This window comes from Oncorhynchus mykiss, chromosome 9 (assembly GCF_013265735.2).
Source record: "Oncorhynchus mykiss isolate Arlee chromosome 9, USDA_OmykA_1.1, whole genome shotgun sequence".
NCBI lineage: Eukaryota > Metazoa > Chordata > Actinopteri > Salmoniformes > Salmonidae > Oncorhynchus > Oncorhynchus mykiss.
In genome coordinates this window covers 1,709,005-1,736,512 of record NC_048573.1, presented here as the reverse complement: position 1 = coordinate 1,736,512, position 27,508 = coordinate 1,709,005, and the positions used below count along the sequence as shown (strand labels likewise).

Genomic DNA, 27,508 nt, shown 5'->3' with positions numbered 1-27,508 from the left:
GGGTGGTGGTGCTATAGGGTGGTGTCCGTGGAAGACAGGACAGTTTGTGGTGTGTTGGTGCTATAGGTTGGTGGTGCTGTAGGGTGGTGGTGGTGCTGTAGGGTGGTGGTGCTATAGGGTGGTGGTGTTGTAGGGTGGTGGTGCTGTAGGGTGGTGCTATAGGGTGGTGGTGCTGTAGGGTGGTGCTATAGGGTGGTGGTGCTGTAGGGTGGTGGTGCTATAGGGTGGTGGTGCAGTAGGGTGGTGGTGCTGTAGAGTGGTGGTGCTGTAGGGTGGTGGTGCTATAGGGTGGTGGTGCAGTAGGGTGGTGGTGCTGTAGGGTGGTGGTACTGTAGGGTGGTGGTGCTATAAGGTGGTGGTGTAGGGTGGTGGTGCTGTAGGGTGGTGCTGTAGGGAGGTGCTGTAGGGTGGTGGTGCTGTGATGTGCTGGTGCTATAGGGTGGTGTTGCTATAGGGTGGTGCTGTAGGGTGGTGGTGCTGTAGGGTGGTGGTGCTATAAGGTGGTGGTGCTATAGGGTGGTGGTGTAGTAGGGTGGTGGTGCTGTAGGGTGGTGGTGCTGTAGGGTGGTGATGCTATAAGGTGGTGGTATAGGGCGGTGGGGCTGTAGGGTGGTGCTGTAGGGTGGTGGTGCTATAGGGTGGTGGTGCTGTAGGGTGGTGGTGCTGTAGGTTGGTGGTGCTGTAGGGTGGTGGTGCTATAGGGTGTTGGTGTAGGGTGGTTTTGCTGTGGTGTGGTGGTGCTTTAGCGTGATGGTGCTATAGGGTGGTGCTGTAGGGTGGTGGTGCTGTAGGGTGGTGGTGCTATAGGCTGGTGGTGCTATAGGGTGGTAGTGCAGTAGGTTGGTGGTGCTGTAGGGTGGTGGTAATATAGGGTGGTGGTGTAGTAGGGTGGTGTTGCTTTAGGGTGGTGGTGCTGTAGGGTGGTGGTGCTATAGGGTGGTGGTGTAGGGTGGTGGTGCTGTAGGGTGGTGCTGTAGAGTGTAGTGCTGTAGGGTGGTGGTGCTGTAGGGTGGTGGTGCTGTAGGGTGGTGGTGCTGTAGGGTGGTGGTGCTATAGGGTGGTGGTGCTGTAGGTTCGTGGTGCTGTAGGGTGGTGCTGTAGGGTGGTGGTGGTATAAGGTGGTGGTGCTATAGGGTGGTGCTGTAGGGTGGTGGAGCTGTATAGGTTGGTGGTGCTGTAGGGTGGTGGTGCTGTAGGGTGGTGCTGTATAGTGGTGGTGCTGTAGGGTGGTGGAGCTGTAGGGTGGTGGTGCTATAGGGTGGTGGTTCTGTAGGGTGGAGGTGGTGTAGGGTGGTGGTGCTGTAGGGTGGTGCTATAGGGTGGTGGTGTAGGGTGGTGGTGCTGTAGGGTGGTGCTGTGGGGTGTTTTATTGTAGGGTGGTGGTGCTGTAGGGTGGTGGTGCTATAGGGTGGTGGTGCTGTAGGGTGGTGGTGCTGTATGGTGGTGGTGATATAGGGTGTTGGTGCTGTAGGGTGGTGGAGCTGTAGGGTGGTGCTGTAGGGTGGTGGTGGTATAAGTTGGTGGTGCTATAGGGTGGTGCTGTAGGGTGGTGGTGCTGTAGGGTGGTGCTGTAGGGTGGTGGTGGTGCTGTAGGGTGGTGGTGCTATAGGGTGGTGGTTCTGTATGGTGGTGGTGGTGTAGGGTGGTGGTGCTGTAGGGTGGTGGTGTAGGGTGGTGGTGCTGTAGGGTGGTGCTATAGGGTGGTGGTGCTGTATTGTGGCGGTGCTATAGGGTGGTGGTTCTATAGGGTGGTGGTGCTGTAGGGTGGTAGTGGTGTAGGGTGGTGGTGCTATAGAGTGGTGTCCGTGGAAGACAGGACAGTTTGGGGTGTGGTGCTGTAGGGTGGTGGTGCTGTAGGGTGGTGGTGCTATAGGGTGGTGTCCGTGGCAGACAGGGCAGTTTGGGGTGTGGTGCTGTAGGGTGGTGGTGCTGTAGGGTGGTGGTGGTGCTGTAGGGTGGTGTCCGTGGCAGACAGGACAGTTTGGGGTGTGGTGGTGCTGTAGGGTGGTGGTGCTGTAGGTTGGTGGTGCTGTAGGGTGTCCGTGGCAGACAAACACTATTTACACAATACTAAGATAAGGCATTGCCTTTTTAGTAGCAGGTTAGGAGAACTTACGATGTAGGTTTGGATAATTAGTTAAGGTTAGGAAAACTAAGGGCCTTGAGTATCTGCTAAATGCTCCGTTCCAGGTTCCTCTACAGCCCCCAGGGCCTTGAGTATCTGCTAAATGCTCCGTTCCAGGTTCCCCTACAGCCCCCAGGGCCTTGAGTATCTGCTAAATGCTCCGTTCCAGGTTCCCCTACAGCCCCCAGGGCCTTGAGTGTCTTCTACATGCTCCATTCCAGGTTCTCCCTACAGCCCCCAGGGAGTATATATATAATATCTACAGCCCCCAGGGAGAATATATATAATATCTACAGCCCCCAGGGAGAATATCTATAATATCTACAGACCCCAGTGAGTATATATATAATATCTACAGCCCCCAGGGAGAATATCTACAATATCTACAGCCCCCAGGGAGTATATATATAATATCTACAGCCCCCAGGGAGTATATATATAATATCTACAGCCCCCAGGGAGTATATATATAATATCTACAGCCCCCAGGGAGAATATATATAATATCTACAGCCCCCAGGGAGTATATATATAATATCTACAGCCCCCAGGGAGTATATATATAATATCTACAGCCCCCAGGGAGTATATATATAATATCTACAGCCCCCAGGGAGAATATCTATAATATCTACAGCCCCCAGGGAGTATATATATAATATCTACAGCCCCCAGGGAGTATATATATAATATCTACAGCCCCCAGGGAGTATATATATATAATATATACAGCCCCCAGGGAGTATATATATAATATCTACAGCCCCCAGGGAGTATATATATAATATCTACATCCCCCAGGGAGTATATATATAATATATACAGCCCCCAGGGAGAATATCTATAATATCTACAGCCCCCAGGGAGTATATATATAATATCTACAGCCCCAGGGAGTATATATATAATATCTACAGCCCCCAGGCAGAATATATATAATATCTACAGCCCCCAGGGAGAATATCTATAATATCTACAGCCCCCAGGGAGTATATATATAATATCTACAGCCCCCAGGGAGTATATCTATAATATCTACAGCCCCCAGGGAGTATATATATAATATCTACAGCCCCCAGGGAGAATATATATAATATCTACAGCCCCCAGGGAGAATATCTATAATATCTACAGCCCCCAGGGAGTATATATATAATATCTACAGCCCCCAGGGAGTATATCTATAATATCTACAGCCCCCAGGGAGTATATATATAATATCTACAGCCCCCAGGGAGTATATATATAATAACTACAGCCCCCAGGGAGTATATATATAATATCTACAGCCCCCAGGGAGTATATATATAATATATACAGCCCCCAGGGAGAATATATATAATATCTATAATATATACAGCCCCCAGGGAGTATATATATAATATCTACAGCCCCCAGGGAGTATATATATAATATATACAGCCCCCAGGGAGAATATCTATAATATCTACAGCCCCCAGGGAGTATATATATAATATCTACAGCCCCCAGGGAGTATATATATAATATCTACAGCCCCCAGGGAGAATATCTATAATATCTACAGCCCCCAGGGAGTATATATATAATATCTACTGCCCCCAGGGAGAATATCTATAATATCTACAGCCCCAGGTAGTATATATATAATATCTACAGCCCCCAGGGAGAATATATATAATATCTACAGCCCCCAGGGAGAATATCTATAATATCTACAGCCCCCAGGGAGTATATATATAATATCTACAGCCCCCAGGGAGTATATATCTAATATCTACAGCCCCAGGGAGTATATATATAATATCTACAGCCCCCAGGGAGTATATCTATAATATCTACAGCCCCAGGGAGAATATATCTAATATCTACAGCCCCAGGGAGTATATATATAATATCTACAGCCCCCAGGGAGAATATATATAATATCTACAGCCCCCAGGGAGAATATCTATAATATCTACAGCCCCCAGGGAGTATATATATAATATCTACAGCCCCCAGGGAGTATATATCTAATATCTACAGCCCCAGGGAGTATATATATAATATCTACAGCCCCCAGGGAGTATATCTATAATATCTACAGCCCCAGGGAGAATATCTACAATATCTACAGCCCCCAGGGAGAATATCTACAGCCCCCAGGGAGAATATCTACAGCCCCCAGGGAGTATATATATAATATCTACAGCCCCCAGGGAGTATATATATAATATCTACAGTCCCAGGGAGTATATCTACAATATCTACAGCCCCCAGGGAGTATATATATAATATCTACAGCCCCCAGGGAGTATATATATAATATCTACAGCCCCCAGGGAGAAAATCTATAATATCTACAGCCCCCAGGGAGTATATATATAATATCTACAGCCCCAGGGAGTATATCTATAATATCTACAGCCCCCAGGGAGTATATCTACAATATCTACAGCCCCCAGGGAGTATATATATAATATCTACAGCCCCCAGGGAGTATATATATAATATCTACAGCCCCCAGGGAGTATATCTATAATATCTACAGCCCCAGGGAGAATATCTACAATATCTACAGCCCCCAGGGAGAATATCTACAGCCCCCAGGGAGAATATCTACAGCCCCCAGGGAGTATATATATAATATCTACAGCCCCCAGGGAGTATATATATAATATCTACAGTCCCAGGGAGTATATCTACAATATCTACAGCCCCCAGGGAGTATATATATAATATCTACAGCCCCCAGGGAGTATATATATAATATCTACAGCCCCCAGGGAGAAAATCTATAATATCTACAGCCCCCAGGGAGTATATATATAATATCTACAGCCCCAGGGAGTATATCTATAATATCTACAGCCCCCAGGGAGTATATCTACAATATCTACAGCCCCCAGGGAGTATATATATAATATCTACAGCCCCCAGGGAGAATATCTATAATATCTACAGCCCCCAGGGAGTATATATATAATATCTACAGCCCCCAGGGAGTATATATATAATATCTACAGCCCCCAGGGAGAATATCTATAATATCTACAGCCCCCAGGGATAATTTCTATAATATATACAGCCCCCAGGGAGAATATATATAATATCTACAGCCCCCAGGGAGTATATATATAATATCTACAGCCCCCAGGGAGTATATCTACAATATCTACAGCCCCCAGGGAGTATATATATAATATCTACAGCCCCCAGGGAGTATATATATAATATCTACAGCCCCAGGGAGTATATATATAATATCTACAGCCCCCAAGGAGTATATCTATAATATCTACAGCCACCAGGGAGTATATATATAATATCTACAGCCCCCAGGGAGTATATATATAATATCTACAGCCCCCAGGGAGAATATATATAATATCTACAGCCCCCAGGGAGTATATATTTAATATCTACAGCCCCCAGGGAGTATATATATAATATCTACAGCCCCCAGGGAGTATATATATAATATCTACAGCCCCCAGGGAGTATATATATAATATCTACAGCCCCCAGGGAGTATATCTATAATATCTACAGCCCCCAGGGAGTATATATATAATATCTACAGCCCCCAGGGAGTATATATATAATATCTACAGCCCCCAGGGAGTATATCTATAATATCTACAGCCCCCAGGGAGAATATATATAATATCTACAGCCCCCAGGGAGTATATATATAATATCTACATCCCCCAGGGAGTATATATATAATATCTACAGCCCCCAGGGAGTATATATATAATATCTACAGCCCCCAGGGAGTATATCTACAGCCCCCAGGGAGTATATATATAATATCTACAGCCCCCAGGGAGCATATATATAATATCTATTGCCCCCAGGGAGTATATATATAATATCTACAGCCCCCAGGGAGTATATATACAGCCCCCAGGGAGTATATCTATAATATCTACAGCCCCCAGGGAGTATATCTACAGCCCCCAGGGAGTATATATATAATATCTACAGCCCCTAGGGAGTATATATATAATATCTACAGCCCCCAGGGAGTATATATACAGCCCCCAGGGAGTATATCTATAATATCTACAGCCCCCAGGGAGTATATCTACAGCCTCCAGGGAGTATATATATAATATCTACAGCCCCCAGGGAGTATATATACAGCCCCCAGGGAGTATATCTATAATATCTACAGCCCCCAGGGAGTATATCTACAGCCCCCAGGGAGTATATATATAATATATACAGCCCCCAGGGAGTATATATATAATATCTACAGCCCCCAGGGAGTATATCTACAGCCCCCAGGGAGTATATATATAATATCTACAGCCCCCAGGGAGTATATATATAATATCTACAGCCCCCAGGGAGAATATCTATAATATCTACAGCCCCCAGGGAGTATATATATAATATCTACAGCCCCAGGGAGTATATATATAATATCTACAGCCCCCAGGGAGTATATCTACAGCCCCCAGGGAGTATATATATAATATCTACAGCCCCCAGGGAGTACATCTATAGTATCTACAGCCCCCAGGGAGTATATATATAATATCTACAGCCCCCAGGGAGTATATATATAATATCTACAGCCCCCAGGGAGCATATATATAATATCTATTGCCCCCAGGGAGTATATATATAATATCTACAGTCCCCAGGGAGTATATCTATAATATCTACAGCCCCCAGGGAGTATATATATAATATCTACAGCCCCCAGGGAGTATATCTACAGCCCCCAGGGAGTATATATATAATATCTACAGCCCCCAGGGAGAATATCTATAATATCTACAGCCCCCAGGGAGAATATCTACAGCCCCCAGGGAGAATATATATAATATCTACAGCCCCCAGGGAGTATATATATATAATATCTACAGCCCCCAGGGAGTATATATATAATATCTACAGCCCCCAGGGAGTATATATACAGCCCCCAGGGAGTATATCTATAATATCTACAGCCCCCAGGGAGTATATCTACAGCCCCCAGGGAGTATATATATAATATATACAGCCCCCAGGGAGTATATATATAATATCTACAGCCCCCAGGGAGTATATCTACAGCCCCCAGGGAGTATATATATAATATCTACAGCCCCCAGGGAGTATATATATAATATCTACAGCCCCCAGGGAGTACATCTATAATATCTACAGCCCCCAGGGAGTATATATATAATATCTACAGCCCCCAGGGAGTATATATATAATATCTACAGCCCCCAGGGAGCATATATATAATATCTATTGCCCCCAGGGAGTATATATATAATATCTACAGTCCCCAGGGAGTATATCTATAATATCTACAGCCCCCAGGGAGTATATATATAATATCTACAGCCCCCAGGGAGTATATCTACAGCCCCCAGGGAGTATATATATAATATCTACAGCCCCCAGGGAGAATATCTATAATATCTACAGCCCCCAGGGAGAATATCTACAGCCCCCAGGGAGAATATATATAATATCTACAGCCCCCAGGGAGTATATATATATAATATCTACAGCCCCCAGGGAGTATATATATAATATCTACAGCCCCCAGGGAGTATATATACAGCCCCCAGGGAGTATATCTATAATATCTACAGCCCCCAGGGAGTATATCTACAGCCCCCAGGGAGTATATATATAATATATACAGCCCCCAGGGAGTATATATATAATATCTACAGCCCCCAGGGAGTATATCTACAGCCCCCAGGGAGTATATATATAATATCTACAGCCCCCAGGGAGTATATATATAATATCTACAGCCCCCAGGGAGAATATCTATAATATCTACAGCCCCCAGGGAGTATATATATAATATCTACAGCCCCCAGGGAGTATATATATAATATCTACAGCCCCCAGGGAGTATATATATAATATCTACAGCCCCCAGGGAGCATATATATAATATCTATTGCCCCCAGGGAGTATATATATAATATCTACAGTCCCCAGGGAGTATATCTATAATATCTACAGCCCCCAGGGAGTATATATATAATATCTACAGCCCCCAGGGAGTATATCTACAGCCCCCAGGGAGTATATATATAATATCTACAGCCCCCAGGGTGTATATATATATAATATCTACAGCCCCCAGGGAGTATCTATATAATATCTACAGCCCCCAGGGTGTATATATATATAATATCTACAGCCCCCAGGGAGTATATATATAATATCTACAGCCCCCAGGGAGTATATATATAATATCTACAGCCCCCAGGGTGTATATATATATAATATCTACAGCCCCCAGGGAGTATATATATAATATCTACATCCCCAGGGAGTATATATATAATATCTAAAGCCCCCAGGGAGTATATCTACAATATCTACAGCCCCCAGGGAGTATATATATAATATCTACAGCCCCCAGGGAGTATATATATAATATCTACTGCCCCAGGGAGTATATATATAATATCTACAGCCCCCAGGGAGTATATCTATAATATCTACAGCCCCCAGGGAGTATATATATAATATCTACAGCCCCCAGGGAGTATATATATAATATCTACAGCCCCCAGGGAGTATATATATATAATATCTACAGCCCCCAGGGAGTATATATATAATATCTACAGCCCCCAGGGAGTATATCTATAATATCTACAGACCCCAGGGAGTATATATATAATATCTACAGCCCCCAGGGAGTATATATATAATATCTACAGCCCCCAGGGAGTATATATATAATATCTACAGCCCCCAGGGAGTATATATATAATATCTACAGCCCCAGGGAGTATATCTATGATATCTACAGCCCCCAGGGATAATATATATAATATATACAGCCCCCAGGGAGTATATATATATAATATCTACAGCCCCCAGGGAGTATATCTACAGCCCCCAGGGAGTATATATATAATATATACAGCCCCCAGGGAGTATATATATAATATCTACAGCCCCCAGGGAGTATATCTACAGCCCCCAGGGAGTATATAAATAATATCTACAGCCCCCAGGGAGTATATCTATAATATCTACAGCCCCCAGGGAGTATATATATAATATCTACAGCCCCCAGGGAGTATATATATAATATCTACAGCCCCCAGGGAGTATATCAATAATATGTACAGCCCCCAGGGAGTATATATATAATATATACAGCCCCCAGGGAGTATATATATAATATCTACAGCCCCAGGGAGTATATATATAATATCTACAGCCCCCAGGGAGTATATCTACAGCCCCCAGGGAGTATATATATAATATCTACAGCCCCCAGGGAGTATATATATAATATCTATTGCCCCCAGGGAGTATATATATAATATCTACAGCCCCCAGGGAGTATATCTATAATATCTACAGCCCCCAGGGAGTATATATATAATATCTACCGCCCCCAGGGAGTATTTCTACAGCCCCCAGGGAGTATATATATAATATCTACAGCCCCCAGGGAGTATATATATAATATCTACAGCCCCCAGGGAGAATATCTATAATATCTACAGCCCCCAGGGAGAATATCTACAGCCCCCAGGGAGAATATCTATAATATCTTCCTGCCCCCAGGGAGTATATATATAATATCTACAGCCCCCAGGGAGTATATCTATAATATCTACAGCCCCCAGGGAGTATATATATAATATCTACAGCCCCCAGGGAGTATATCTATGATATCTACAGCCCCCAGGGAGTATATATATAATATCTACAGCCCCCAGGGAGTATATATATAATATCTACAGCCCCCAGGGTGTATATATATATAATATCTACAGCCCCCAGGGAGTATATATATAATATCTACAGCCCCCAGGGAGTATATATATAATATCTACAGCCCCCAGGGAGTATATATATAATATCTACAGCCCCCAGGGAGTATATATATAATATTTACAGCCCCCAGGGAGAATATATATAATATCTACAGCCCCCAGGGTGTATATATATAATATCTACAGCCCCCAGGGAGTATATATATAATATCTACAGCCCCCAGGGAGTATATATATAATATCTACAGCCCCCAGGGAGTATATATATAATATCTACAGCCCCCAGGGAGTATATCTATAATATCTACAGCCCCCAGGGAGTATATATATAATATCTACAGCCCCCAGGGAGTATATATATAATATCTACAGCCCCCAGGGTGTATATATATAATATCTACAGCCCCCAGGGAGTATATATATAATATCTACAGCCCCAGGGAGTATATCTATGATATCTACAGCCCCCAGGGAGAATATCTATAATATCTACAGCCCCCAGGGAGTATATATATAATATCTACAGCCCCCAGGGAGTATATATATAATATCTACAGCCCCCAGGGAGTATATCTACAATATCTACAGCCCCCAGGGAGTATATATATAATATATACAGCCCCCAGGGAGTATATATATAATATCTACAGCCCCCAGGGAGTATATATATAATATCTACAGCCCCCAGGGAGTATATATATAATATCTACAGCCCCCAGGGAGTATATCTACAGCCCCCAGGGAGTATATATATAATATCTACAGCCCCCAGGGAGTATATCTACAGCCCCCAGGGAGTATATATATAATATATACAGCCCCCAGGGAGTACATCTATAATATCTACAGCCCCCAGGGAGTATATATATAATATCTACAGCCCCCAGGGAGTATATCTACAGCCCCCAGGGAGTATATATATAATATCTACAGCCCCCAGGGAGTACATCTATAATATCTACAGCCCCCAGGGAGTATATATATAATATCTACAGCCCCCAGGGAGAATATCTATAATATCTACAGCCCCCAGGGAGTATATATATAATATCTACAGCCCCCAGGGAGAATATATATAATATCTACAGCCCCAGGGAGTATATATATAATATCTACAGCCCCCAGGGAGTATATATATAATATCTACAGCCCCCAGGGAGAATATATATAATATCTACAGCCCCACGGAGTATATATATAATATCTACAGCCCCAGGGAGTATATATATAATATCTTCAGCCCCCAGGGAGTATATATATAATATATACAGCCCCCAGGGAGAATATCTATAATATCTACAGCCCCCAGGGAGTATATATATAATATCTACAGGCCCCAGGGAGTATATATATAATATCTACAGCCCCCAGGGAGTATATATATAATATCTACAGCCCCCAGGGAGAATATCTACAATATCTACAGCCCCCAGGGAGTATATCTACAATATCTACAGCCCCCAGGGAGTATATATATAATATCTACAGCCCCCAGGGAGTATATATATAATATCTACAGCCCCCAGGGAGTATATATATAATATCTACAGCCCCCAGGGAGTATATATATAATATCTACAGCCCCCAGGGAGTATATATATAATATCTACAGCCCCCAGGGAGTATATATATAATATCTACAGCCCCCAGGGAGTATATATATAATATATACAGCCCCCAGGGAGTATATATATAATATCTACAGCCCCCAGGGAGTATATATATAATATCTACAGCCCCCAGGGAGTATATATATATAATATCTACAGCCCCCAGGGAGTATATATATAATATCTACAGCCCCCAGGGAGAATATCTACAATATCTACAGCCCCCAGGGAGTATATCTACAATATCTACAGCCCCCAGGGAGTATATATATAATATCTACAGCCCCCAGGGAGTATATATATAATATCTACAGCCCCCAGGGAGTATATATATAATATCTACAGCCCCCAGGGAGTAAATATATAATATCTACAGCCCCCAGGGAGTATATATATAATATCTACAGCCCCCAGGGAGTATATATATAATATATACAGCCCCCAGGGAGTATATATATAATATCTACAGCCCCCAGGGAGTATATATATAATATCGACAGCCCCCAGGGAGTATATATATATAATATCTACAGCCCCCAGGGAGTATATATATAATATCTACAGCCCCCAGGGAGTATATATATAATATCTACAGCCCCCAGGGAGAATATCTACAATATCTACAGCCCCCAGGGAGTATATATATAATATCTACAGCCCCAGGGAGTATATATATAATATCTACAGCCCCCAGGGAGAATATCTACAATATCTACAGCCCCCAGGGAGAATATATATAATATCTACAGCCCCCAGGGAGTATATATATAATATCTACAGCCCCCAGGGAGTATATATATAATATCTACAGCCCCCAGGGAGTATATATATAATATCTACAGCCCCCAGGGAGTATATATATAATATCTACAGCCCCCAGGGAGTATATATATAATATCTACAGCCCCCAGGGAGTATATATATAATATCTACAGCCCCAGGGAGTATATATATAATATCTACAGCCCCCAGGGAGTATATCTACAGCCCCCAGGGAGTATATATATAATATCTACAGCCCCCAGGGAGTATATATATAATATCTACAGCCCCCAGGGAGTATATCTATAATATCTACAGCCCCCAGGGAGTATATATATAATATCTACAGCCCCCAGGGAGTATATCTATAATATCTACAGCCCCCAGGGAGTATATATATATAATATCTACAGCCCCCAGGGAGTATATCTACAGCCCCCAGGGAGTATATATATAATATCTACAGCCCCCAGGGAGTATATATATAATATCTACAGCCCCCAGGGAGTATATCTACAGCCCCCAGGGAGTATATATATAATATCTACAGCCCCCAGGGAGTACATCTATAATATCTACAGCCCCCAGGGAGTATATATATAATATCTACAGCCCCCAGGGAGAATATCTATAATATCTACAGCCCCCAGGGAGTATATATATAATATCTACAGCCCCCAGGGAGAATATATATAATATCTACAGCCCCAGGGAATATATATATAATATCTACAGCCCCCAGGGAGTATATATATAATATCTACAGCCCCCAGGGAGAATATATTTAATATCTACAGCCCCAGGGAGTATATATATAATATCCACAGCCCCAGGGAGTATATATATAATATCTTCAGCCCCCAGGGAGTATATATATAATATCTACAGCCCCAGGGAGTATATATATAATATCCACAGCCCCAGGGAGTATATATATAATATCTACAGCCCCAGGGAGTATATATATAATATCTACAGCCCCCAGGGAGTATATATATAATATCTACAGCCCCCAGGGAGTATATATATAATATCCACAGCCCCAGGGAGTATATATATAATATCTTCAGCCCCCAGGGAGTATATATATAATATCTACAGCCCCCAGGGAGTATATCTACAATATCTACAGCCCCCAGGGAGTATATATATAATATCTACAGCCCCCAGGGAGTATATATATAATATCTACAGCCCCCAGGGAGTATATATATAATATATACAGCCCCCAGGGAGAATATCTATAACATCTACTGCCCCCAGGGAGTATATATATAATATCTACAGCCCCCAGGGAGAATATCTACAATATCTACAGCCCCCAGGGAGTATATATATAATATCTACAGCCCCCAGGGAGTATATATATAATATCTACAGCCCCCAGGGAGAATATCTACAATATCTACAGCCCCCAGGGAGTATATATCTAATATCTACAGCCCCAGGGAGTATATATATAATATCTACAGCCCCCAGGGAGAATATCTATAATATCTACAGCCCCCAGGGAGAATATCTACAATATCTACAGCCCCCAGGGAGTATATATATAATATCTACAGCCCCAGGGAGTATATATATAATATCTACAGCCCCAGGGAGTATATATATAATATCTACAGCCCCAGGGCGAATATCTATAATATCTACAGCCCCCAGGGAGTATATATATAATATCTACAGCCCCCAGGGAGTATTCCTGAATCATTAGTTAGGTATCATGCAGCAACATGGTGATAACTCTGCCTTTCTCTCTGATTAAATTAGTGTAATTTCTGCCATACTACTCACACCTATCTAGCAAGTTAACAACTGACAGTGAAAGTCACATTCATTTTATATGATCAATGTTCTTGGGTCATTTCACATCGTAAGTTGTTACTAATTGAAATGGTGGTTCTATAGGGTGGTGGTGCTATATAGTGGTGTCCGTGGAAGACAGGGCAGTTTGGGGTGTGTTGCTGTAGGGTGGTGGTGCTGTAGGGTGGGGGTGCTATAGGGTGGTGTCCGTGGCAGACAGGGCAGTTTGGAGTGTGGTGCTGTAGGGTGTGGTGCTGTAGGGTGGTGGTGCTGTAGGGTGGTGTCCGTGGCAGACAGGACAGTTTGGGGTGTGGTGGTGCTGTAGGGTGGTGTCCGTGGCAGACAAACACTATTTACACAATACTAAGATAAGGCAGTGCCTTTTTAGTAGCAGGTTAGGAGAACTTACGATGTAGGTTAGGATAATTAGTTAAGGTTAGGAAATTGGTCAGGGTTAACGAAAATGCTCTTCTAACGTAGCTGTATCGAAGTGTCATAAAGTAGAGGGTGTTAAATTGTTAGACTACAGGAAGTGTCATAAAGTAGAGGGTGTTAAATTGTTAGTCTACAGGAAGTGTCATAAAGTAGAGGGTGTTAAATTGTTAGACTACAGTAAGTGTCATGAAGTAGAGAGTGTTAAATTGTTAGACTACAGGAAGTGTCATAAAGTAGAGGGTGTTAAATTGTTAGACTACAGGAAGTGTCATAAAGTAGAGGGTGTTGAATTGTTAGACTACAGGAAGTGTCATAAAGTAGAGGGTGTTGAATTGTTAGACTAAAGGAAGTGTAGCCATGTTTATGACTAGCAAGAGGAGACGTTTTACACCGAGGTAAAGACAGATTCAGGTCTGAATTGACGAGATACAAAGAATTCAGATCGTAAAACGTTTTCTCTTTATAGTCATACATATGGCTGAAGCCAAGGAAGTATAGACTCACCAGGTCTAAATAATGAAGGTTAGATTTGGGAACAAAGGGTTATGTTTAAAATTAGCTAAAATGTGTGTAATTTCTGCCATACTGCTCATGTAATGGATGTGAAACGGCTAGCTTAGTTAGCGGTGCGCGCTAAATAGCGTTTCAATCGGTGACGTCACTTGCTCTGAGACCTTGAAGTAGTGGTTCCCCTTGCTCTGCAAGGGCCGCGGCTTTTGTGGAGCGATGGGTAACGATGCTTCGTGGGTGACTGTTGTTGATGTGTGCAGAGGGTCCCTGGTTCGCGCCCGGGTATGGGCGAGGGGACGGTCTAAAGTTATACTGTTACACTAACGCCTGTCTAGCTAGTCCACAATTGACAGTGAAAGTCATACTCATGTTATATGTGACTCAGCACCTGAATTCGGTCTCATGTAGCAACATTTGAAGTTTTTTTTTTACATTGGTAAAAAAGTAATCTCTTATTTCTTGATTACAATGAGGTACAGTTGAAGTCGGAAGTTTACATACAGTTAGGTTGGAGTCATTAAAACTCGTTTTTCAACCACTCCACAAATTTCTTTTTAACAAACTATAGTTTTGCCAAGTCGGTTAGGACATCTACTTTATGCATGACACAAGTAATTTTTTCCAACAATTGTTTACAGACAGATTATTTCACTTATAATTCACTGTATCACAATTCCAGTGGATCAGAAGTCTACATACACTAAGATGACTGTGCCTTTAAACAGCTTGGAAAATTCCAGAAAATGATGTCATGGCTTTAGAAGCTTCTGATAGGCTAATTGACATCATTTGAGTCAACCTAACTGATAGAACTAACAACCTAACTCATAGAACTAACAACCAGTCTGCTTCTCTAACAACCTAACTGATATAACTAACAACCAGTCTGCTTCTGTAACAACCTAGCTGATAGAACTAACAACCAGTCTGCCTCTCTAACAACCTAACCGATAGAACTAACAACCAGTCTGCTTCTCTAACAACCTAACCGATAGAACTAACAAACAGTCTGCTTCTCTAACAACCTAACTGACAGAACTAACAACCAGTCTGCCTCTCTAACAACCTAACAATATAACTAACAACCAGTCTGCTTCTCTAACAACCTAATTGATAGAACTAACAACCAGTCTGCTTCTCTAGCAACCTAACTAATATAACTAACAACCTAACTGATAAAACTAACAACCAGTCTGCTTCTCTAGCAACCTAACTGATATAACTAACAACCAGTCTGCTTCTCTAGCAACCTAACTGATAGAACTAACAACCAGTCTGCTTCTCTAGCAACTTAACTGATATAACTAACAACCAGTCTGCTTCTCTAGCAACCTAACTGATAGAACTAACAACCTAACTCATAGAACTAACAACCAGTCCGCTTCTCTAACAACCTAACTCATAGAACTAACAAACAGTCTGCTTCTCTAACAACCTAACTGACATAACTAACAACCAGTCTGCTTCTCTAACAACCTAACTGATAGAACTAACAACGTATCTGACATAACTAACAACCAGTCTGCCTCTATCAACCTAACTCATAGAACTAACAACCAGTCTGCTTCTCTAACAACCTAATTGACAGAACTAACAACCAGTCTGCCTCTCTAGCAACCCGATAGAACTAACAACCTGACTGATAGAACTAACAACCAGTCTGCCTCTCTAACAACCTAACTGAGAGAACTAACAACCAGTCTGCTTCTCTAACAACCTAACTGAGAGAACTAACAACCAGTCTGCTTCTCTAACAACCTAACTGAGAGAACTAACAACCAGTCTGCTTCTCTAACAACCTAACTGAGAGAACTAACAACCAGTCTGCTTCTCTAACAACCTAACTGAGAGAACTAACAACCAGTCTGCTTCTCTAACAACCTAACTGAATGAACTAACAACCAGGTGCAGTGGAAGGTATGAATTTATGAATATCAATGAAAACATGTCATTTTTACCATTAAATGCATGCTTGTTTTCTTTGGCAACCATGGTATTAGCGGGATGAACGCCACCTCTCAGTACATTATCTGGAACTATTAAACTCTGGCTCTGTACATTATCTGGAACTAATCAATTTGGGCTCTGTACATTATCTGGAACTATTCAACTCTGGCTCTTTACATTATCTGGAACTAATCAACTCTGGCTCTGTACATTATCTGGAACTATTCAACTCTGGCTCTGTACATTATCTAGAACTAATCAACTCTGGCTCTGTACATTATCTGGAACTAATCAAGCAGTACCAAGTCCTCCATTATCTCCAGATAATGTACCAAGTCCTCTATTATTTCCAGGTAATGTACCAAGTCCTCCATTATTTCCAGATAATGTACTTAGTCCTAATTTTTTTCTCCAGATCATGTACATAGTCCTCCATTATCTCCAGATAATGTACCCAGTCCTCCATTATTTCCAGATAATGTACCAAGTCTTCCATTGTCTCCAGATAATGTACCAAGTCCTCCATTATCTCCAGATAATATACCAAGTCCTCCATTATCTCCAGATAATGTTCAAAGCGTCAGTGTTTATCCCTTACAGGTATGTGTGTATGTAAATGTGTCCATGTTTCTCTGGGTCTATCTGCCCTTTCCTTGCTCTGTTCTGTCCTCTCCTTTCTGCCTCCGTCTCTGTCTGCTGCTGCAGCCACCTAATGACAAACTCTCTCTCCATCTGTAGTCTTGGATGTGAAAGGGTTTCTCCTGACAGCACCTCTATCTGTAGTCTTGGATGTGAAAGTGTTTCTCCTGACAGCACCTCTATCTGTAGTCTTGGATGTGAAAGTGTTTCTCCTGTCAGCACCTCTATCTGTAGTCTTGGATGTGAAAGTGTTTCTCCTGTCAGCACCTCTATCTGTAGTCTTGGATGTGAAAGTGTTTCTCCTGTCAGCACCTCTATCTGTAGTCTTGGATGTGAAAGTGTTTCTCCTGTCAGCACCTCTATCTGTAGTCTTGGATGTGAAAGTGTTTCTTCTGTCAGCACCTCTATCTGTAGTCTTGGATGTGAAAGTGTTTCTCCTGTCAGCACCTCTATCTGTAGTCTTGGATGTGAAAGTGTTTCTTCTGTCAGCACCTCTATCTGTAGTCTTGGATGTGAAAGTGTTTCTTCTGTCAGCACCTCTATCTGTAGTCTTGGATGTGAAAGTGTTTCTCCTGTCAGCACCTCTATCTGTAGTCTTGGATGTGAAAGTGTTTCTTCTGTCAGCACCTCTATCTGTAGTCTTGGATGTGAAAGTGTTTCTTCTGTCAGCACCTCTATCTGTAGTCTTGGATGTGAAAGTGTTTCTCCTGTCAGCACCTCTATCTGTAGTCTTGGATGTGAAAGTGTTTCTTCTGTCAGCACCTCTATCTGTAGTCTTGGATGTGAAAGTGTTTTTCCTGTCAGCACCTCTATCTGTAGTCTTGGATGTGAATGTGTTTTTCCTGTCAGCACCTCTATCTGTAGTCTTGGATGTGAAAGTGTTTCTCCTGTCAGCACCTCTATCTGTAGTCTTGGATGTGAAAGTGTTTCTTCTGTCAGCACCTCTATCTGTAGTCTTGGATGTGAAAGTGTTTCTCCTGTCAGCACCTCTATCTGTAGTCTTGGATGTGAAAGGGTTTCTCCTGTCAGCACCTCTATCTGTAGTCTTGGATGTGAAAGGGTTTCTCCTGTCAGCACCTCTATCTGTAGTCTTGGATGTGAAAGTGTTTCTCCTGTCAGCACCTCTATCTGTAGTCTTGGATGTGAAAGGGTTTCTCCTGTCAGCACCTCTATCTGTAGTCTTGGATGTGAAAGGGTTTCTCCTGTCAGCACCTCTATCTGTAGTCTTGGATGTGAAAGGGTTTCTCCTGTCAGCACCTCTATCTGTAGTCTTGGATGTGAAAGGGTTTCTCCTGTCAGCACCTCTATCTGTAGTCTTGGATGTGAAAGTGTTTCTCCTGTCAGCACCTCTATCTGTAGTCTTGGATGTGAAAGTGTTTCTCCTGTCAGCACCTCTATCTGTAGTCTTGGATGTGAAAGTGTTTCTCCTGTCAGCACCTCTATCTGTAGTCTTGGATGTGAAAGTGTTTCTCCTGTCAGCACCTCTATCTGTAGTCTTGGATGTGAAAGGGTTTCTCCTGTCAGCACCTCTATCTGTAGTCTTGGATGTGAAAGTGTTTCTCCTGTCAGCACCTTTGAATAACAGAACAAAAAAGCAAAATACGTAGTTTCAACAATTAGTCAGATTGACACAAAAATCCTATGAATCCGAACCCAGACCTCCAATGTGAAGCACATCAACGGGGCGGGGGGGTAATGGGACGAGGGGGGTGTGGGTGGTAATGGGACGAGGGGTGTATTGGTGGTAATGGGACGAGGGGGGTGTGGGTGGTAATGGGACGAGGGGTGTATTGGTGGTAATGGGACGAGGGGGGGTGGTAATGGAACGAGGGGTGTGTGGGCGGTAATGGGACGAGGGGGGGGGGGGGGTGGTAATGGGACGAGGGGGGGGGGGGGTGGTAATGGGACGAGGGGGGTGGGAGGGGTGGTAATGGGACGAGGGGGGTGTGGGTGGTAATGCACTGCTGTTTGATTTGCAGTCCTTGCTGTGAATTATAGTGCAGCATGTTGTGGGCTGTATGGAAGCTGTGTACACAGGTGACATACATAAGGGATCATATATTTCACCTGGATTCACCTGGTCAGTCTGTCATGGAAAGAGCAGGTGTTCATAATGTTTTGTTAACTCAGTGTATAGTTTCTCATGGAAGTACCCCGGTTGGCCTTCAACTTGAGTTACTTATTGAGAGGGGGCAGCATTGAGCTAGCCTGTAACGTCACTTCCTGGAGTAGCTCAAACTGTCTACATAAATCTCCCACATGAGACACCATCTCAACTGACTTCAGTTGGCTTCAATTCACATAGGAATTAATGTCAGGTGATTGAGGTCTTTGTCCATTCATATGGGCCAGAATCCATGGAGCAACAGGAAGTTAGTTACCTGTTGTCTTTAACTGTGTGTCCTTTGTTTTTCTCCAGGGTCGTCTGAGGTTCAGGTTGTTGGTTCGGCTGACCGAGTTGATGCCTTAGCTGGTGATGACGTCATTCTACCATGTTCCCTGAAACCCAATGTCAGTGCTAAGGATATGCTAGTGCAGTGGACAGGATTGAACCTGAAAATAAGAAACGTCCATCTTTACCGTCAAGGTCGAGACTCCAATGAGGAGCAGTTTCCATCCTACAGGGGAAGGACATCAATGTTTCATGAAGAACTGAAGAACGGCAACGTCTCCTTAAAGCTGAACAGAGTTACTCTCTCTGATGCTGGAAGCTACAGGTGCTTCATTCCAACACTGACCAGCCAGATGAAGGACACCACTGTTCAACTCTTTGTTGGTGAGTCATGAACACTGGACATGTGATCAGAGGTTGTATTGGCAAATCTGGCTAAATGATTGGCTGCTAAAATATCAACATGTCTTCCTCCCTCATCATTCCTTCCTCTGTTATATATCATGTATTCAGCTGGTCTTCCTCCCTCATCATTCCTTCCTCTGTTATAGATCATGTATTCAGCTGGTCTTCCTCCCTCATCCTGTATTCAGCTGGTCTTCCTCCCTCATCATTCCTTCCTCTGTTGTAGATCATGTATTCAGCTGGTCTTCCTCCCTCATCATTCCTTCCTCTGTTATAGATCATGTATTCAGCTGGTCTTCCTCCCTCATCATGTATTCAGCTAGTCTTCCTCCCTCATCATGTATTCAGCTCGTCTTCCTCCCTCATCATGTATTCAGCTGGTCTTCCTCCCTCATCATGTATTCAGCTGGTCTTCCTCCCTCATCATGTATTCAGCTGGTCTTCCTTACTCATCATGTATTCAGCTGGTCTTCCTCCCTCATCGTGTATTCAGCTGCTCAGCACACAGCCTTCACAACACACTCCTCACACGTCTAAACCTCCCACACTTTCACACTGTCTGTGTCCCAATATTCCTACTACCTGCTGTTGACTCACTGTCTGTCCCAATATTCCTACTGTTGACTCACTGCTGTGTCCTAATATTCCTACTGTTGACTCACTGTCTGTCCCAATATTCCTACTACCTGCTGTTGACTCACTGGTGGTGTCCCAATATTCCTACTGTTGACTCACTGGCTGTGTCCCAATATTCCTACTGTTGACTCACTGTTGTGTCCTAATATTCCTACTACCTACTGTTGACTCACTGCTGTATCCTAATATTCCTACTACCTGCTGTTGACTCACTGTCTGTGTCCCAATATTCCTACTACCTGCTGTTGACTCACTGGTTGTGTCCCAATATTCCTTCTACCTGCTGTTGACTCACTGGTGGTGTCCCAATATTCCTACTAACTGCTGTTGACTCACTGGTGGTGTCCCAATATTCCTACTACATACTGTTGACTCACTGCCTGTGTCCCAATATTCCTACTACCTGCTGTTGACTCACTGTCTGTGTCCCAATATTCCTACTACCTACTGACGCTATCCGAAGCGGTGCAGCCAACAGGTTTCTCCACGCATCGCGCAGACGCATCGCGCAGACAGGAAAAAACATCTTTCTGGTAAAAAGAGGGGCGGGGGCGTATGCCTTATGACTAACGTGACATGGTGCGATGAAAGAAACATACAGGAACTCAAATCCTTCTGTTCACCTGATTTAGAATTCCTCACAATCAAATGTAGACCGCATTATCTACCAAGAGAATTCTCTTCGATTATAATCACAGCCGTATATATCCCCCCCCAAGCAGACACATCGATGGCTCTGAACGAACTTTATTTAACTCTCTGCAAACTGGAAACAATTTATCCGGAGGCTGCATTCATTGTAGCTGGGGATTTTAACAAGGCTAATCTGAAAACAAGACTCCCCAAATTTTATCAGCATATCGATTGCGCAACCAGGGGAGGAAAGACCTTGGACCATTGTTACTCTAACTTCCGCGACGCATATAAGGCCCTGCCCCGCCCCCCTTTCGGAAAAGCTGACCACGACTCCATTTTGTTGATCCCTGCCTACAGACAGAAACTAAAACAAGAGGCTCCCACGCTGAGGTCTGTCCAACGCTGGTCCGACCAAGCTGACTCCACACTCCAAGACTGCTTCCATCACGTGGACTGGGAGATGTTTCGTATTGCGTCAGATAACAACATTGACGAATACGCTGATTCGGTGTGCGAGTTCATTAGAACGTGCGTTGAAGATGTCATTCCCATAGCAACGATTAAAACATTCCCTAACCAGAAACCGTGGATTGATGGCAGCATTCGTGTGAAACTGAAAGCGCGAACCACTGCTTTTAATCAGGGCAAGGTGTCTGGTAACATGACCGAATACAAACAGTGCAGCTATTCCCTCCGCAAGGCTATCAAACAAGCTAAGCGCCAGTACAGAGACAAAGTAGAATCTCAATTCAACGGCTCAGACACAAGAGGCATGTGGCAGGGTCTACAGTCAATCACGGACTACAGGAAGAAACCCAGCCCAGTCACGGACCAGGATGTCTTGCTCCCAGGCAGACTAAATAACTTTTTTGCCCGCTTTGAGGACAATACAGTGCCACTGACACGGCCTGCAACGAAAACATGCGGTCTCTCCTTCACTGCAGCCGAGGTGAGTAAGACATTTAAACGTGTTAACCCTCGCAAGGCTGCAGGCCCAGATGGCATCCCCAGCCGCGCCCTCAGAGCATGCGCAGACCAGCTGGCCGGTGTGTTTACGGACATATTCAATCAATCCCTATACCAGTCTGCTGTTCCCACATGCTTCAAGAGGGCCACCATTGTTCCTGTTCCCAAGAAAGCTAAGGTAACTGAGCTAAATGACTACCGCCCCGTAGCACTCACATCCGTCATCATGAAGTGCTTTGAGAGACTAGTCAAGGACCATATCACCTCCACCCTACCTGACACCCTAGACCCACTCCAATTTGCTTACCGCCCAAATAGGTCCACAGACGATGCAATCTCAACCACACTGCACACTGCCCTAACCCATCTGGACAAGAGGAATACCTATGTGAGAATGCTGTTCATCGACTACAGCTCGGCATTCAACACCATAGTACCCTCCAAGCTCGTCATCAAGCTCGAGACCCTGGGTCTCGACCCCGCCCTGTGCAACTGGGTACTGGACTTCCTGACGGGCCGCCCCCAGGTGGTGAGGGTAGGCAACAACATCTCCTCCCCGCTGATCCTCAACACTGGGGCCCCACAAGGTTGCGTTCTGAGCCCTCTCCTGTACTCCCTGTTCACCCACGACTGCGTGGCCACGCACGCCTCCAACTCAATCATCAAGTTTGCGGACGACACAACAGTGGTAGGCTTGATTACCAACAACGATGAGACGGCCTACAGGGAGGAGGTGAGGGCCCTCGGAGTGTGGTGTCAGGAAAACAACCTCACACTCAACGTCAACAAAACTAAGGAGATGATTGTGGACTTCAGGAAACAGCAGAGGGAACACCCCCCTATCCACATCGATGGAACAGTAGTGGAGAGGGTAGCAAGTTTTAAGTTCCTCGGCATACACATCACAGACAAACTGAATTGGTCCACTCACACAGACAGCATCGTGAAGAAGGCGCAGCAGCGCCTCTTCAACCTCAGGAGGCTGAAGAAATTCGGCTTGTCACCAAAAGCACTCACAAACTTCTACAGATGCACAATCGAGAGCATCCTGGCGGGCTGTATCACCGCCTGGTATGGCAACTGCACCGCCCTCAACCGTAAGGCTCTCCAGAGGGTAGTGAGGTCTGCACAACGCATCACCGGGGGCAAACTACCTGCCCTCCAGGACACCTACACCACCCGATGTCACAGGAAGGCCATAAAGATCATCAAGGACATCAACCACCCGAGCCACTGCCTGTTCACCCCGCTATCATCCAGAAGGCGAGGTCAGTACAGGTGCATCAAAGCTGGGACCGAGAGACTGAAAAACAGCTTCTATCTCAAGGCCATCAGACTGTTAAACAGCCACCACTAACACTGAGTGGCTGCTGCCAACACACTGACACTGACTCAACTCCAGCCACTTTAATAATGGGAATTGATGGGAAATGATGTAAATATATCACTAGCCACTTTAAACAATGCTACCTTATATAAATGTTACTTACCCTACATTATTCATCTCATATGCATACGTATATACTGTACTCTATATCATCGACGGTATCCTTATGTAATACATGTATCACTAGCCACTTTATACTATACTATGCCACTTTGTTTACATACTCATCTCATTTGTACATACTGTACCCGATACCATCTACTGTATCTTGCCTATGCTGCTCTGTACCATCACTCATTCATATATCCTTATGTACATATTCTTTATCCCCTTACACTGTGTACAAGACAGTAGTTTTGGAATTGTTAGTTAGATTACTTGGTATTACTGCATTGTCGGAACTAGAAGCACAAGCATTTCGCTACACTCGCATTAACATCTGCTAACCATGTGTATGTGACAAATAAAATTTGATTTGATTTGATACTGTTGACTCACTGACTGTGTCCCAATATTCCTACTACCTGCTGTTGACTCACTGGTTGTGTCCCAATATTCCTTCTACCTGCTGTTGACTCACTGTCTGTGTCCCAATATTCCTACTACCTGCTGTTGACTCACTGGTGGTGTCCCAATATTCCTACTACCTACTGTTGACTCACAGTAGTTACAAGGTACTGATACTGATACATATTATAGATAATGTAATGTATAGTCAACAGCATTGTGCTGCTTTGCTAATTGATTTGTCCAAGGCTTTTGACACAGTGAATTATTGCTGCAGGGTTCTATTCTGTTCATGACTTCTGACCATCTTTCTGTTACTACTGGAGTGCTGCAGGGTTCTGTTAATACTGGGGTGCTGCAGGGTTCTGTTACTACTGGAGTGCTGCAGGGTTCTGTTAATACTGGAGTGCTGCAGGGTTCTGTTAATACTGCAGTGCTGCAGGGTTCTGTTAATACTGGAGTGCTGCAGGGTTCTGTTAATATTGGGGTGCTGCAGGGTTCTGTTAATACTGGAGTGCTGCAGGGTTCTGTTAATACTGGTGTGCTGCAGGGTTCTGTTAATACTGGAGGCCATTGGGCCATTATTGCTCACTATCTATCTAATAACCTGTGTGAAAACATTGCTGATGAAAGGTCCCTCTATATGCAGATGACACCATCTATAGCCCTGATCCCACACTAGATCAGGAAGTGTTTAATGTTGTTGACTAGGTATTTGTCAAATAGCAGGAAGTGTTTATTGTTGTTGACAAATAACATTTGATTTGATTTGACAAATACAATTTGATTTGATTTGATTAGGTATTTCTCAAATAGCAGGAATTGTTTAATGTTGACTAGGCATTTCTCAAATAGCAGGAAGTGTTTTTTTGTCCATCACTTCTTTCAGATCAAATTGGTCCAAATTGCAGAGAAAATCTAACTAATCGTATTGATCAAGATCAAGTAAGCAGCCTCAGATAATCACTTATCAAAACAAGCATCATCACTACCTGCTCATCAACCCTGCCTCAGATAGTCACTTATCAAAACAAGCCACTAGAGGTGATGTCATCATGTACGGATGTCTTTTAATCATCATTATAATAATTGAAAATACTCTACATGACCAAAAGTATGTGGACACCTGCTCATCTACCCTGCCTCAGATAGTCATTTATCAAAACATCTAACCAACACTAGACACTCTACCATGCTGCTGTTAGATTGGTAACCAACACTAGACACTCTACCATGCTGCTGTTAGATTGGTAACCAACACTAGACACTCTACCATGCTGCTGTTAGATTGGTAACCAACACTAGACACTCTACCATGCTGCTGTTAGATTGGTAACCAACACATCCAGGTTGACGTCCCCCCCCCTTGGGTTGTGCCGTGGCGGAGATCTTTGTGGGCTTTCAGGATGGTAGGTTGGTGGTTGAAGATATCCCTCTAGTGGTGTGGGGGCTATGCTTTGGCAAAGTGGGGTATTATATCCTGCCTGTTTGGTCCTCTCTGGGGGTATCATCGGATGGGGCCACAGTGTCTCCTGACCCCTCCTGTCTCAGCCTCCAGTATTTATGCTGCAGTAGTTTGTGTTGGGGGGCTAAGGTCAGTTTGTTATATCTGGAGTATTTTTCCCGTCTTATCCGGTGTCCTGTGTGAATTTAAGTATGCTCTCTCTAATTCTCTCTTTCTCTCTCTCGGAGGACCTGAGCCCTAGGACCATGCCTCAGGTCTACCTGGTCTGATGACTCCTTGCTGTCCCCAGTCCACCTGGCCCTAGGACCATGCTTCAGGTCTACCTGGTCTGATGACTCCTTGCTGTCCCCAGTCCACCTGGCCCTAGGACCATGCCTCAGGTCTACCTGGTCTGATGACTCCTTGCTGTCCCCAGTCCACCTGGCCGTGCTGCTGCTCCAGTTTATTATTATATGACCCTGCTGGTCATCTATGAACATTTGAACATCTTCCTACTACCTGCTGTTGACTCACTGTCTGTGTCCCAATATTCCTACTACCTACTGTTGACTCACTGCTGTGTCCCAATATTCCTACTACCTACTGTTGACTCACAGTAGTTACTATGTACTGATAGTGATACATTCTGTTGCAATCTCCTGCTGATCATCTATGAACATTTGAAAAACTTTACCATGTTCTGTTATAATCTCCACCCGGCAGAGCCAGAAGAGGACTGGTCACCCATCAGAGCCTGGTTCCTCTGGTCTACCCAGTACAGCCAGTAGATGACTGGTCACCCCTCAGAGCCTGGTTCCTCTGGTATACCCAGTACAGCCAGTAGAGGACTGGTCACCCATCAGAGCCTGGTTCCTCTGGTCTACCCAGTACAGCCAGTAGAGGACTGGTCACCCATCAGAGCCTGGTTCCTCTGGTCTACCCAGTACAGCCAGAAGAGGACTGGTCACCCCTCAGAGCCTGGTTCCTCTGGTCTACCCAGTACAGCCAGTAGAGGACTGGTCACCCCTCAGAGCCTGGTTCCTCCGGTCTACACAGTACAGCCAGTCGAGTGCTGGTCACTCCTCAGAGCCTGGTTCCTCCGGTCTACCCAGTACAGCCAGTAGAGGACTGGTCACCCCTCAGAGCCTGGTTCCTCCGGTCTACACAGTACAGCCAGTAGAGGACTTGTCACCCCTCAGAACCTGGTTCCTCTCTAGGTTTCTCCCTAGGTTCCTGCCTTTCTAGGGAGTTTTTCCTAGCCATCGTGCTTCTACACCTGCATTGCTTGCTGTTTTGGGTTTTAGGCTGGGTTTCTGTACAGCACTTTGAGATATCTGCTTATGTAAGAAGGGCTTTATAAATTAATTGGATTTGATCACTGTATATCACTGTACAACACTAGACACTCTACCATGCTGCTGTTAGATTGGTAACCAACACTAGACACTCTACCATGCTGCTGTTATATTGGTAACTAACACTAGACACTCTACCATGCTGCTGTTAGATTGGTAACCAACACTAGACACTCTACCATGCTGCTGTTATATTGGTAACTAACACTAGACACT

General features: G+C 44.0%; 1 protein-coding gene and 1 long non-coding RNA gene across 8 annotated transcripts in view; one reads left to right on the top strand and one right to left on the bottom strand.

Annotated features, from left to right (window-relative positions):
- The window catches only part of LOC110515190 (butyrophilin subfamily 3 member A2), a 95,405-nt gene that overhangs the window by 1,026 nt on the left and 66,871 nt on the right, over positions 1–27,508 (top strand). For all 6 annotated transcript variants that reach the window (XM_036987016.1, XM_036987017.1, XM_036987018.1 and 3 more), the window contains exon 2: positions 19,984–20,340. In XM_036987016.1, coding sequence (XP_036842911.1) covers positions 19,984–20,340 — 357 coding nt within the window. The remainder of the gene's footprint in view (positions 1–19,983; positions 20,341–27,508) is intronic.
- On the bottom strand, positions 21,005–26,729 carry LOC118965958. 2 transcript variants are annotated; one of them, XR_005053083.1, is made up of 4 exons: positions 26,457–26,729; positions 24,511–24,633; positions 21,278–21,441; positions 21,005–21,155 (listed from the first exon to the last, which is right to left on the bottom strand). It is a non-coding gene; the product is annotated as an uncharacterized LOC118965958 (long non-coding RNA). The 2 variants fall into 2 exon arrangements; XR_005053082.1 differs by lacking the exon at positions 21,005–21,155 and having other exon boundaries at positions 21,188–21,441.